The sequence below is a fragment of the Castor canadensis genome, chromosome 15, assembly GCF_047511655.1.
Source record: "Castor canadensis chromosome 15, mCasCan1.hap1v2, whole genome shotgun sequence".
NCBI classification, from domain to species: Eukaryota; Metazoa; Chordata; class Mammalia; order Rodentia; family Castoridae; genus Castor; species Castor canadensis.
In genome coordinates this window covers 53,916,509-53,930,403 of record NC_133400.1, presented here as the reverse complement: position 1 = coordinate 53,930,403, position 13,895 = coordinate 53,916,509, and the positions used below count along the sequence as shown (strand labels likewise).

Genomic DNA, 13,895 nt, shown 5'->3' with positions numbered 1-13,895 from the left:
GGCCAGCCTGGCACTCTAAATTTTCCTGCCTCATCCTCAGAAGTGCTGGGATTCAGACATGCACCAGCATGCCCACTGTCATTTTATCTCTTTCAATATGTTTGTATCTCTGTAAAAATAGCTTTGGATGTTTTTCCCTAATCTCTTCACTTTTAAAATTATTTCACTTTATTTTCTTATTATTCATATGAAATTATTTTCCATCTACCCCAATTCCTCCCTCCCTTCCAACTCCCTCTTAACCCCCCCAAAACAGCAAAAAAAAAAAAAAAAGAGTATCAAAAGGGATCAGAAAAGCAATATAGCAATAGAGGTCAATAGCAACTTAGTTTTACGGTAGAAAGGAGAAAACAGTGAAGAGATACAGTGATTTTCAATTTTTTCAAGTATCCAACACAGAAGCCAGATTTCAATTTTTTCAAGTATCCAACACAGAAGCCAGATTTCAAACACCCATGAAGGATTTTATTGGCTATATGCTATCCCACATATCACATATCTATCTGGCATTACACCTCAAAGCACACGTTCGAGTCTCTCCTGGAGTTTCTAGGTAAAGGTCCTAAATTTCAGTTTATCTGTATGAGTTTTCAGATAAGACATGATTTTGGATAAGACAACCTTTCACATTAAAATGTGTATTTCCAAGAAAATTATGCATTTTTTTAATCAGGAAAAAAGTGCTAGTTACACTCAAGTGCTATCCACTTAAGAACAATAATCACAGGAAAAAATAAGCATTATGTTACAATTGTAACTTAAGACATTAAAAATAGAGACATCAAAATGTACTGCAAATTAGTAAGCATGAATAGTAACTAAAATATCTAAATATGAGATCCGATTTTATTAAAATAAAGTTGCAATCAGAATGTTTAGACTATCTAAAAGTTTGACTATCTAAAAGTGACAATGGGACTTTTTGCAAAGTAGAATGCAACAATAAACATGAGAAACTGGCATTACTGTAGACTTATACTGAATTCACATTTAATTTTAAATATGGATGGGGAGGGAAGGATGGGATATGAAGGAAGTAAGAGATCAGAAAACATCTGTTACCAATAATTCCAGCACAGATGTAGTTGTTACTGCAAAAGAGATAAAGGCTTTCCCAGGTTAATATAACATAGGGTCTTCCATGAACAGCCATAGTTTCATACCTCAACATACCAAGCCTCAATAAATACAGTGTTGTAATGCAATAGTTCTTTCTCATACTCAGTTTTACCTTCAACAATTTCTACTACCAATGGCCAACGATGGTCCAAAAATATTAAATGAAAAACTATGAAATAACCCATTAAGTTTTACTTTTACTATAGTACAGTTATAATTATTTGATTATTAGTTTCTGTTAACCTCTTACTATGCCAAATTTATAAATTAAATCTTATCACAGGTATGCATAGGAAAAAACATAGTACCATATATATAGGGTTCAGTACTATCCAAGACTTTGAGCACTAAAGGAACATCTTGGAACATATCCCCATTGGCTAAGAGGGGATTTTACTACAGTTATGTGACACATAAAGACATTTTGCTCAAAGACAAGCCATGCATCCAGTGGTATCCCCCTAAAACAGTATCGTCTAGTGATGTCACAGCTGTCTTAGTTTGGAGGCTCAAGTACACTATGATATTTGTGCAATGAAATTATCTAAGGACACATTTCTCAGAATGTATTCCCATTCCTGTAGTTCAGTAATGCAGGACTATTTGTGGATGGATAAACATAATCTCTATGTATAGAGGACACATGTATTAAATAACAGGAAGCAGTGTAAAGAAATAGAAGAAAAATAACTTCTTAAACAATGAGACAGTAATAATGCAATAAAGACCATAGCTATAATACAACCATATGGTTGAACCTGACTTGTTTTGCTGCTATTTTGTAAATCTTTCAATTTATCTACATCCCTATGATATACACCAGAAGACATCTTAACAAAATAAAGTTAAATACTATTTTTTTCCTCAGAGCATAATATTCAGACAAATTTTACTTACTGAAAAGCATTTCCATGTTTAAATAATGTACAATATTGCCATATTTTCAAGCAGCTCAATTTTAGGTTATAAAATAACATAATCTACCTCCATCAAGTTTAAAATCCACATATGCCCACACCATACTGAAAATGTTTATGTAGTAAAATTGATGCTTTTAGGAACACAATACCACTGTCTCATGCAAGGGAAAGAGTATGTCCTCTGGTAATGCCTACATAAGGATCAGATTTAACTTTCTGAAGATGTGTGTCTTTAATTTATTATCATTTTCCAAAAATTCAAGTGCATCCTCAAAAACTGCTACAGTAGCAGAGATATATAAACTTTGCTTTATATCAACTGGGTGAATCTTCTATGAACAATAGCACAGTTCAAGTACAAAATTTTAAATAGCGTTGTCACAAACCTTGTTCTACTATACACATATCAACCTACACATTTATGTCACGATTATTTAGATAGTAATATGTACAACATCTACCTTTTAAAGGGCATTTAAAAAAACTGTTCAATTGTATGTCTCAATCAGAGTACTTTTCTAGTTTAAAATCTTTTGAATTTACAGCAATGCAGTTTTATTTTTAGATTATAACTCTATTACAAATGAACAACATACATTCCCCCATATATTAATGGTCATGCTACAGAGAGTAAGAAAACATTTTTAATCTTAAATATTATTTCCATAATTTCATCAAGTCCTCTAATCTCTCATTGCACTTTTGCACATTAATTCATATCTTCTTCTAACACCTGCATGATTTTTCTCTTCCTCTTACTGAAATTCAATATAAAAAGTTAAAAGTAGCTAGCCAAGCATGATGGCTCATGAAGGTGGAGTTCAGGAAGATCCACGTTCGAGGCCAAACCAGGCAAAAAGTTGCCAAGACCCCATCTCAACAAACAAGTCAGGTAAGGTGGTTCACCCTGCAATCCCAGCTACACAGGAGATGAAGAAAGAGGATCGTGGTCAGTCTGAGGCCACCTGGGCAAAAATCATGAGACCCTATCTGAAAAACAGTGTAAAATCAAAAACGGCTATAGGCATGGCTCAAGTGGTATAGCACTTACCTAGCAAGTTCAAGGCCTTGAGTTCAAACTCTAATACCACCAAAAAAAGTAACTAACAGCATAATTACACATGATGTTGCATCTGTGTTTACATTTGGCTCTAATCACATGCTTAGAAGTGATTTATACAGGGGAAAGCAAAAAGAGGTGAAAAAATAAAACATGACTGAGAAATGATTACACTATTATTTTTAAATGTCATTCCCAATTTTCTCCCATGTTTTAAAGCTACTAACATTGCAAACATGGGAAGTATGCGACCAAAAAAACTGGAGACGAGAAAAAGAAACAAAACAAAAAGTACTGATGTTTTGGCTAAACCTTGCTGAATTCGTTTACATTACACTGCCATTAATATCCTGCCATGCAAATATATTCTAGAAAGGAAACTAAAATGTTTTAATGAATAAAAATATCATTTATACATTCTTTTATATCACTACCCATGCTTTTATATCTGGTCATCTTAAGGAGTGATCAATGTTCTCCATTTATGAGAATCTTTAAAGTTTTGCTCCATGCTATGATCACATATCATGACACTGTGGTACAGTTCCTCAGTTAGTAAGTAAGTGAATAATACCTACTCACTACTGAGCTTTCATGAATTCTGAGCGTACCCAGTAAGTACCTGTCAGGAAATGAAAAACTGTATTTACACACACACACGAAGACCCATGAGTTCACACAGGTTCATCACAGGTAATTCCTACTTAGTTCAAGATAAACAGTATAATATTGTATTATGGTACTAATAACAAAGCATTCACAGATACACCACTTAAAATTAGGGAACTAAATACTTCTAACATTTGACCTAATTTAAAGCACAACATTTGTAGTAACATAATAAAATGGGCATAAAACAAAGACCTAACTAAATTAACTTTCATAATTCATTTTGTGTAAAGTAAAAATGTCAATGTATATAGTTTGCTTCTAAAGCCTCAAAACAAAATTAGAGTCTTAATTTATAATTGGTTAACTTAAAAATCATATGCTCCCTGGTCCTTAACTAGGAGATGAGATGGGGAAGGGCCACCGGTAGGAAAGAAAAAGATAAAACCTAAAACTCCCTAACATCTGAATGACCGCTCCTTAACAACTACCTCAGCAGCTATCTGCCACACATAAGTCTACAAAACTTATGGAAAAATTGCTACACAGTATTATCCATCACTTAACTAAAATTTCCTTATGGCACTTCACCACTTACATCTTTTAACATGCAAGATTTTATTTTCAAGAATCCTACTATGAACAAAAAGAAGAGATTTTTAAATTATAGAACTGAACAAAATTATATTTTCTTCTCCAAGTCTAAAACCATAAAACAGAACTTTTATTTTAAAAGTCTGCTTTAAAGGAAAACTGAGTATCAATTTCAATTTCAATTTTAAAAGCTAAAATTTATAAAAGTATTCAAGTTAAAACACTCCTACTTCATTCTAGTGTCAGTAAACTCGGAAATACTAATGCCTAATTTATCTGTGGCTAATTTTATATAAGACTCAGAATTATCCTGAAGATCCCAATCAGCACAGAAGATAGACTGGTTTGTGACATTACTACATAATAATCATTTTTGTGAGCATCCTCTACTGGTGGTTTCCAAAGACAGCAAGAAGGAAATGGTGCTAATGACAGAAAGATATGTACCTGCTGTTTTATCTAAGGTAAACTAATCAGCATGTGGTCATTGGTATCTAGAGTATATTTGTCAAGGAAAAAAAAAGGGGAAGCAGAAAAAAAAAAAAGAAAAGAAAACCACATAGTATATTGGAAATGAGAAAAGACAGATTTTAAAAATCCAATAAAGCATTCAATTATACTGGTAAAATCAATTTAAGCAATTCTAATGGTACTCCTTTATAGATGACTAACATTACCATAAAGGTAGCACACAAGGTTTCATGTTTTGGCACAACCTTGCTCAATTGGTTTACCCCTGTCAAGTCATATTACTCGATACTGCCATTAATATCCTACCCTCCAGATTTCCTATATTCTACAAAGGAAATTAAAATGTGTTACTGAAGGCTTAGCAGTAAAATATCTGCATGCTGTATTTCAAAATGGATAAAAATATCATTACACATTAATAACAAAATCTGTATATGACTGTCTCCCACGGTATACATCAGTATTTCTTCATTAAAAAGACTTAAGAGTTGACATTTTCTAGGCAATTCTCTCAAACAAAAATCTGCAACTTAAATATGACTGCATTGCTAATATTAACCAGCACCTATCCTGAGGTTTCACAACACAACGGCAGCATATAACTTCATTTTTAATTGCAAAATATGAGGCTAAATCAAATGGTATGGCTGTAATGATCTGCAATGGATGAAATACATTTGAGAACAAAAAGGAATGACAGGACTGAGCCCAAAGTGATGAAATGGAAGGTACCTGTAGTAGCACAGTGCTATCTTAAACACCTTTTGTTTTCTGAGAGCAATGCGTAGCGCAGACAAGACGTTTTTGCAAACAGCCCCAAATCTATTTTTCTAATATTAAACACAAAGGAAAAACACTGATAGCAAATGTGGTAAATAAATCCCTCCCCTGAGAAGGAAAGCAGTAGATAGGAGGGGGCTGACATACATGCAGGAGAAAACTAAACACCATCTTTTTTCTACCTGCACAAGTTGCCATTTGCTGCAGCGAGCAAGAATCTCTTTCCTGTTGATTTCAAGTACCTTGCAGGATAGCTTTTTCCCCCTTAAGTCATCTGTTGATATGCCTTACGAGTGTAATATTCGTATCACAAGATCTCTAGGAGAAAAATCCATTCTTTCCTGTTCAGGTAAACATGTTTACAGCAGCTGCACAGACGCTGGGTGGTTCAGACTCACATGTCACACACATGTCGTCAGCAACAAGAAAAGCCCCTTTCTCTGGCTATCAACATTTCCAATAAGGTAAAAGCGAACACCCCTTTCAGAACCAACTTACCTTTCATAAAGCCACATCAGCAACAGCGGTAACAGCCCAATATAGAACACACACTATTTGACGCTAAAACAGGAAATTAAAATTTCAATAGCCTATGCTCCACTCCTTGCCATAACAAGTCATCTCTACACAATGAGGATACCAAATATACCTTTTCACCGTAACCCGCAGACGTCTTTAAAATACATTTATTTGAAAAACTAAAATCATTCATGGAAGAGGTGATTTTAATGTCGGTTCAAATATATTAAAATATGTTTACAGTTGAAAGGAAACATCGTGCAACAAACTAAAATCTCGTATCTGCTTCTAGACAGGAAATCCCACACAAAATCTAAAATTGCCAGCAAAGGTTACAAAACCTCGCCTTTCGCATCCCAGAGGGGAGGGAGAAAAGGAGCCCAGGCGCGGGGGTGGGGCGAAGTGGGGGCAGCGCGCCAGACTTTTGACTTAAACACGTATTTCCCCATTTTTTGGACACTACAGCAATTTCATCAGGGGCGTATTTATTCGCCCACTCTTAAGAACTGGTCGTGAAAATAACGCAAGAGCCTTAAGGAGCCCCTGGGTCCGAAATGCACGCGTAATTCCTTATATAGCCGCGGCTGCAGCCTGCGCAGGGCCGTTGCCGCCCATTATTATACAAACAGGTACCCGCGCGGCGGGCGGGGGCATCTCTCTGCCGCTGCGCGCCCGCCGCCCCCGGCAGGCAAGTCTCGCCCCTCTTGCCACAGGAACTGTCCAGACAATAACAATCAGCAGACATTTCACCGCTCCACCAGAGGCGGAGAAGGCACGGGATCGACCCCAGATAAGCAGAAATGCAATCAACTTACACTGTCCCTCCAAACTGGAAAAGGCCACCGTGCAACCACCACATGTTCCTTAGGTCTCGGTCTCAGTGTGTGTGTGTTCGTGTCTCTCAATCTCTCCTCATTCTCATTTATTTCTATTTCTCTTTCTCTCTCTCTCTCTCTCGCTCTCTCTTAACTCTCATGCCAGGCAGAGGGGGGGTGTGTTTCCCTAGCACATCAGCACAAATCGATAAACTGCAGCTGCAGCGCTAGCAGCAGCCCTGTGAGTCCGTCGGTCTGTCCCTCCCCCTCCCCCACCCTCCTCCACGCGAGACCCGGAGCGCCATCCCAGCTCCATTATCCGGCTTCAGCGCTCCGCGCGTCCGGTCCAGGTAACAACTTCCCCAAAAACCGAAAGAGAACAGAGCCAGGCTACGCACACAGCCCCATCCCGGCGCAGAAAGCGAAGCTGCAGGGTGGAGAATCTCTGTCTGTGGTCCTTCCAGGTCTCTAAGACCAGGTAGTAACTCTACAAACACACCCGCTGCCCTAGCTCGCCGTCATCCACCAGCAAGTAGGTGCCCGTCCCGGCCCCAGCCCCCCGCGCCGCCCCACCAGTTCCCCCAAAATGGGGATCCCACGCGTGGGGCTCTGCTCCTCCGCGCGCCCGGGCCGGGCCCGGGGCAGAGCCGTCCGAGGCGCAGGGGAGGAGGGGCACTTAGAGACCCGCAGCTCCGCGCCTCCCTAACCCCGCTCCGCGAGCGCGCGGGTCACAACTTTACCGCCGCCGGCCCAGCCCGGTCCGCCGCGGCGCGCACCGCCAGCGCCCGCGCACACGCGCGCACGGACGACACGCAGTCCGCGGCGCCCGTCCCGCCGCGCGCCCGCAGCCCGGCCCGGCAACCCGAGCGACGGAGCCCGCCGTGGCCGTGGCGCGCGGAAGCCACACTTTGCACGGGCAGCGCCAGGCGCAAGTTTGTTCCTCAGCTGCCAGGGGGCCTGGGCGCCGAGGGGGAATAACGCGAAGAGGGCTGCGGAGGAGGGGGAGCGCGAGGCGCCCAGAGGCGGAGAGTGGGGAAAAGTGCGGAAAGAAGCAACAGCCGCTCCACCCGGGACCAGAAAAGTGGCCAGCCGCGTCCCGGCCGCCCGCCCTGCTCCGGGGATGCGGCGGCGGCCGCGGCGACTAACGGTCCAGGGAGGCGGCAGGGGCGGCAGGAGCCGCTAGGCGGAGAGAGACCAGGTAAGAGACATAACGGTTCAGGGAGAGCGAGCGGCCGCGGCGCGGCTCGGCAGCGGAGGGGGGCAGAGAGCACTACTTTCTACTTTCCCACTCCACTTTGCCCGTCCCTGCCCCGGCCGCCCCCAGCCCGGCTCGCCCCCCTCATCCCCGGGGCGCCCCGGCTGCCCGGCTCCCCCTGACTCCGCCGCTCCCCGGTCCCCTCCGCCACTTACCGTTATTGCGCCGCGGGTTCGCCTGCTTTCTGCGCTTACACCTGGGGCCATCCGCCATGATCCTCTCGCCTGTGTCTAAATGCTCGAGTCACCTCCTCCCCCTCCCTCCCTCCCTCCCCCTTCCCCCCCACCCCTCCGCCTTCACCCCTCCCCCTCCCCACCGCACCTGGTTTACGACACTCGCGGCTTTACGACATCACCTTCCTTACACCTAGAGGCGCTCGCTCTACGGCCGGAACCTTGTTGCTAGGGACGGAACGGTTTGCGGCAACCGTGGATTCTGCGGAGTTTGAATTGAGAGGAGAGGGAAAAGTTTTCCTCAGGTGTGGTGGGGCGAGGGAGGGGGCGTTGGGAGACTGGGGCACCGGGTCGGAAGGGCGACAGGCTGGTGACCCGGGAAAGGTAATGTCGGAGGGCCAGCGGCGTCGTGCCTCAACACTGGCCACACCCGCGCGGCTGTCCAGGCGCGGACGCGTGGGCTGGTTCCGCCCTGTCCCCCGTGTCCTCGGAGCGACCCTTTGGCCGTCGCTGGCACGCAGCACCCTCCTCTTTCTGGAGGTCGGGCTCCGCTCCCACACACCCCGGGGCTGTGCCGGGTCAGCGTGGTGACCGGGGCTACCCCGGGGAGTTCCCCTGATTGACAGGACACGCGAAGTCATGACGGGCTACCTGGCCCGCGCGGTGCCCACGCCCTCCACGCACGCACGCACGGTCCCCCCCCCCTCCGGCATGGGAAGTGACTTCAGTTAGGGTGAACTTCAGCTGGACCGAGAGAGGGCCGAGAAGTTCCGCTAGCAGGAAAGCGGAATGAGTAATGCCCACACCGGGCCTGTCTCACTTCCTCATCCGCGCTCGGCTCACCTGCTGGCACCTGGGACCCCGCGCGCCGCCCTCCCGGGCCGTGGGCGTCGTGGCAGGGCTGCGAGGACCTCAAGGAAGAAACTGCGGCTGGCACATGTGGACTGTGAAGCTGAGAGGTCGCTGGGCTTTATAGTCAGCCCTTCACTTTGTACAAGGTTGGGGATTTCTGAAAGACCATGTAGATGACACCACCAATACCGAGAAAGTCGGCTTCAATATTTAGTAGGATTTGAATTTAGCTTTCTCTTCCTGCTCCCCACCCCTTTCAAATGAGGGTGCTTGGGAACGACTTTATGGGATAAATGAGCTAAGCTGTGTTTCAAATGACAGAAGAGTTACTGAGCAAACTGAAACATGATAAGGGAACATTAGGACTAGCACAGCAAGACACCTAGCACATTGCAGGCACACAATAGGAGCTCAGTAAGTTTATGCCTATAAATTTTGCCTATTGGGGGATTTTTTTTATTATGTTAAAATTATCTTCTTACATACCTCCCTCCCCCCCAAATTTTAGAAGATGCATTAATGAATTCAGATCTTTAATTGAAATGACTTTACTGCTTAAACCTGACAATCTGGTCAGAAAGTTTAATCTCGATTATAGGTGAAAAAATGTCCCACATTTGCTTTTGGCATTTTGAAAAGTGCATTACTCATCAGTGCATGAAATGTGACTATATTCTTTGCTATACATCTATGTCTGCATTCTTCCTGGATGCCAAAAGTAGAGTCATTATTCTTAATGATTATTTTAAGCACGGCCAGTGCTCATTTTCTTCAATACCATGTTACCTGAATCTCATGTAAGTTAAAATAGAATTCTCGCTTTGCTTGGTTAAGTGCTATTTTTTCCTTTTAAGGGTTGTATAGTATTCTTCAGTTGCCTTCTGAATCAAGATATAATTTTCCCCTTTCTTATTTATATCACTTACCCTAATTTCCAGCCAGGAAAAAAAAAAAGAGCAACAAAAAATAAGTTCAAATTCCAGCACACATTTTTACCTACCCATAAATTTAGGAAGTATTACACATACCACTTTCTCTTTCTGGCCTATAAATCCTTACCGAGCATTCTTCAGTTTTCATCCTTACCTTAACAATAGTAAAGAGACAAACTGAGTAAAAGTCATTTTCTTCCATACTTCAGTGGTTACTGGTGTCATCAGCTTGGGCCAGACATTGCTTAAGTAGGTGGACAGGTACTTTCTCAGGTAGCTTTTTTTTGGGGGGGGGAGGTTAACTCATTTCTGTATCTTAGCAGAAGTGTCTAGCCACATAGTAAATGCTTAATAAATATTTCTGAAATCAGTATTGTTGCTTTTTTCCTGAGCTAATATCATGAAGATGGTGTCTGCCTTCATTGTGTTAGTTCCTAGGAACAATTGAAATGGTGAGTTTGAAAGTCACTTACTGTCATTTATATCCAGTGTCATGGCTCTTGATTTCAGTTTCTCTATGATCATTTTTCCTAAATAATTAACTGCAAGCTCCATTTTTAAAATATGCACAAAAATATTGATAGGACAAATCTAATACAAAATTTCCATTTTGCAGAAGCCTGATAACTATTATAAATTAAATATTATGTCTCTTGCAGTGTTCTTGAAGACACTGAAATGCAGACAAAAGTAAATCTCAGAATAAAATGCCACTTTAAATCTGATGCATGTGTGATTGTCACTTATCTTTTAACTAAAGAATCGGAAAATCTTTAGAATCAGTTCATAAAAAAATAAATTTACTGGGATTTATTTGTAACTTAGAGTAGGGGATACTAATAAGAGTTCAACATGTATCCTGCATTGTCAGTTTTCAGTAATTCTAATGCCAACATACAACATGCATTCAGTATATAATGGCCTTGTTGTGTAGCCCAGGCTGGCCCAGAACTCTCCACCCTCCTGCTTCAGCCTTCCTTCCAAGTGCTGGGATTACAGGTGTGCACCACTATACCTAACACAGGATAAAACTTCACATATAAAATTATTTTCAAATTTAAATTGTACATATTTCATGGTGTTCCACATCAAAGGTGTAATTTCCATGTGCCTCACTTCCCAAACACATTTGAGAACTGTAACTTAATCTGCAATCTTCATCAAAATCAAAGGTGGTTAATTTCATGGAAGGATAGCATGTTGTGCAGCATGCCTTCATTCAGTTCCTATTTTAAATCTTAGAACTTTGAAGGAAAAGAAGTATATTTGTTGTGTGTTGCACCTTACAATAAAGAGTACTGAGGTCCTCACCAGCTACTTGTTGATCCATAGCTCATTTGAGACTCTGGATTTGTCTTCCACAATGGAACAAAACAGGGCCATTGTCGTTTTGCTGCTGTGGTTTCACCAAGTTCTGCAGTCACGGAATTGAAGGAAACATGGCTATAGGGTGATACAGAACCAACACTTGTCCCTAGGACATGCCCCCTTTTCTATAAATCCTGCTAGAGGCTGATAAAAGGGAAAATTTTGTCTCCGTGTCTCCATGTTATTTTACTACATATTGTACCTGCAAAATTCCCTTCTGAGGACTATGGCTCCTATTTTTAATGTAAGTCAATATGAAATGCTAACAAGTGGAGTTTTGTGTATGGGGGGGTCAAGTTTTCAGGGGCATGTCTAACAGATGGAAGTGTAAATATAAGTAAAGAGGTGTTTGCAGGATGACAGTGAACATTCCATAAAATCACAATAATGAAAATGGATTGCCTTCAAACACAGCCTCCACAGACAGTTTCTATAATTGGTATTGCTTGAATGACATTATACTTAAAATTATAGATAGGTAATTCACACTAGAGGGAGAGCAACATGAATATTTTGGGTCTGAGTGCATTTTAAGTATCAATATCCGAGGCTGATACCTGAGTTCCATTGCTGTCTTTTCTTTTTTGTTTCCATGTATTCACTCTGCTGGCATCTTGAGCAGCTGGCTGGTCCTTTTATAGACTTTGGTTGTTTCTTTGACCTATAGGCCTGGCTTTCTATAATCCATAGATTCTCGGTTACAGTCATTACTACTGTTCAATCCTTGGACTATATGTATTTAAAATAGCTGCAGTAACAGGTTTTAGGTCTTTAACATGTGTTAAAGACACATGAAAAGTTTGGTGATAAAAAAAATAGTCTGTGTTCAGGTATAGCCACAATTTTAAGATCTCTACTCAGACATTTCTCATTATTTAACCTCATGCCTCTATTTCTTTGCTCCCTTTTTCTACTTACATAACTAGACCAGACATTGTGCCCTCCCTACTGTTTAATTTTAAATCATTCTCTTCCTCTACCTTTCTTTGTTCCAGGTCTGACATAGCTGTCTTTGGATCATTTCCCTTTTTCTTTCAGGTCAAGATTTTTTTGATCATTCCAACTCTGTAAAGTACTTTGCTTTTTTTGTATTATGCTTGTTACTCTCTGGTTTGCAAAATCCATTCTCTGCCTTTCCCATGCTCTGAGAGGCTGATTTCTGGGCCATACCACCCAGGCTCCTTTGCCCCCTGGTTTCTATTTGGTTTCAGCCAATTTGGAAAGCATTGCCAAAGGATGAGAGAAAGGGACAGCAAGAGGGAGATGGAAAATAAATGAATCTGAATATTCAGGATACTTATTTCACCTCCTTCCTGACATGCTGTGGCTGCTGTTTCACTCTTCTACTAGGGCCCACAGCTCCTCTCAGACACCTCTGGCCCATGGCTGTAGTCCCTACCAAGTTCCCAAAACTGCTTCTTCCCTCTGTGCCTTCAGTTCTACGGATAGTAATGGTTGGATACTTAATCATTTCTTCCCTTAAAACATGAATAAGTTTGTAAGTAGTCTTTTCATTAAGCTCTCTTTAATTACCCTTTGAGCATGCTCTCTGCTTCCCAACAGGCCCCTGAGTAACACAGGAATTGAAAATTAAAAATTATTTTAAACCTTATCAACCAAGAATACTATTCTTACTAATTACAACATTAAACATTAAAAGTGATGTAAATCTCTTATGACATTCATTAAACAAGTATATGTTCATGTTTTTATGTGTGTATATGTAAAATATGGCAAATGCCAAGACATAGAAATTACTTGTATAGCTATTTGTGGAATGAAAGTCCCTGTCCTAATTGATGTAAAATCTAGGCACGACAACATTCACATACCCAAAACAATGAGAGGAAAATCATCACAATTCTACTATTCTATTGAGTAGAGATAGCTAGTTGTCCCCAATACGTTTCATATTCTTTTTGATGCTGGAACCATCCATTCTATATCACTTGAAATAATGGCTCTGTTTTCCTCCCTACATGTACCTAGGTGCTACTGTGCTACTAGCTCTGGCCAGTGAGATATAAGTGGAAGTGTGTGTGCCACGTTGAGAAGTTCTTCAAAAGGAAAGGGTTCAGCATTCTTCTTTCTGCTGCTTGAAATCAGACCTGCTGGCTCAAGCTCCATAAAGAAGGCAGAAAACAAGACTAAAGGAGCTGAGTCCTTGACAGTGGAATACTGTAACCAATCCATACTTCCTACTTGCAGACCTCTTTTATATAAAGAGAAATAAACTTTAATCTTGTTTAGGCTATCATCTCAGGTTGTCTGACAATATACAGCCCAGGTTACTCGTGTTCAGTGTGGTTTGTCTGTATTCACTTTCTGTTGCTACAGGAGAAAAAAATGCCACAAACTTAATGGCTTAAAATTACAATTTTAGTATCTTACTATTTTGGAAGCCAGGCATCCAAAATGGGTCTCATGA

The 13,895-nt window shown here is 41.5% G+C and overlaps 1 protein-coding gene across 11 annotated transcripts in view; it reads right to left on the bottom strand.

Annotated features, from left to right (window-relative positions):
• Positions 1-8,601, bottom strand: part of Zeb1 (zinc finger E-box binding homeobox 1) — a 170,798-nt gene extending 162,197 nt beyond the window's left edge. For 3 of the 11 annotated variants that reach the window (XM_074056202.1, XM_020170734.2, XM_020170736.2), the window contains exon 1: positions 8,298-8,406. In XM_074056202.1, coding sequence (XP_073912303.1) covers positions 8,298-8,355 — 58 coding nt within the window. In that variant the 5' untranslated portion in view covers positions 8,356-8,406. The other 8 variants (XM_074056209.1, XM_074056216.1, XM_074056208.1 and 5 more) reach the window with 6 other exon arrangements.
• Between the last annotated feature and the right edge of the window lie 5,294 nt (positions 8,602-13,895).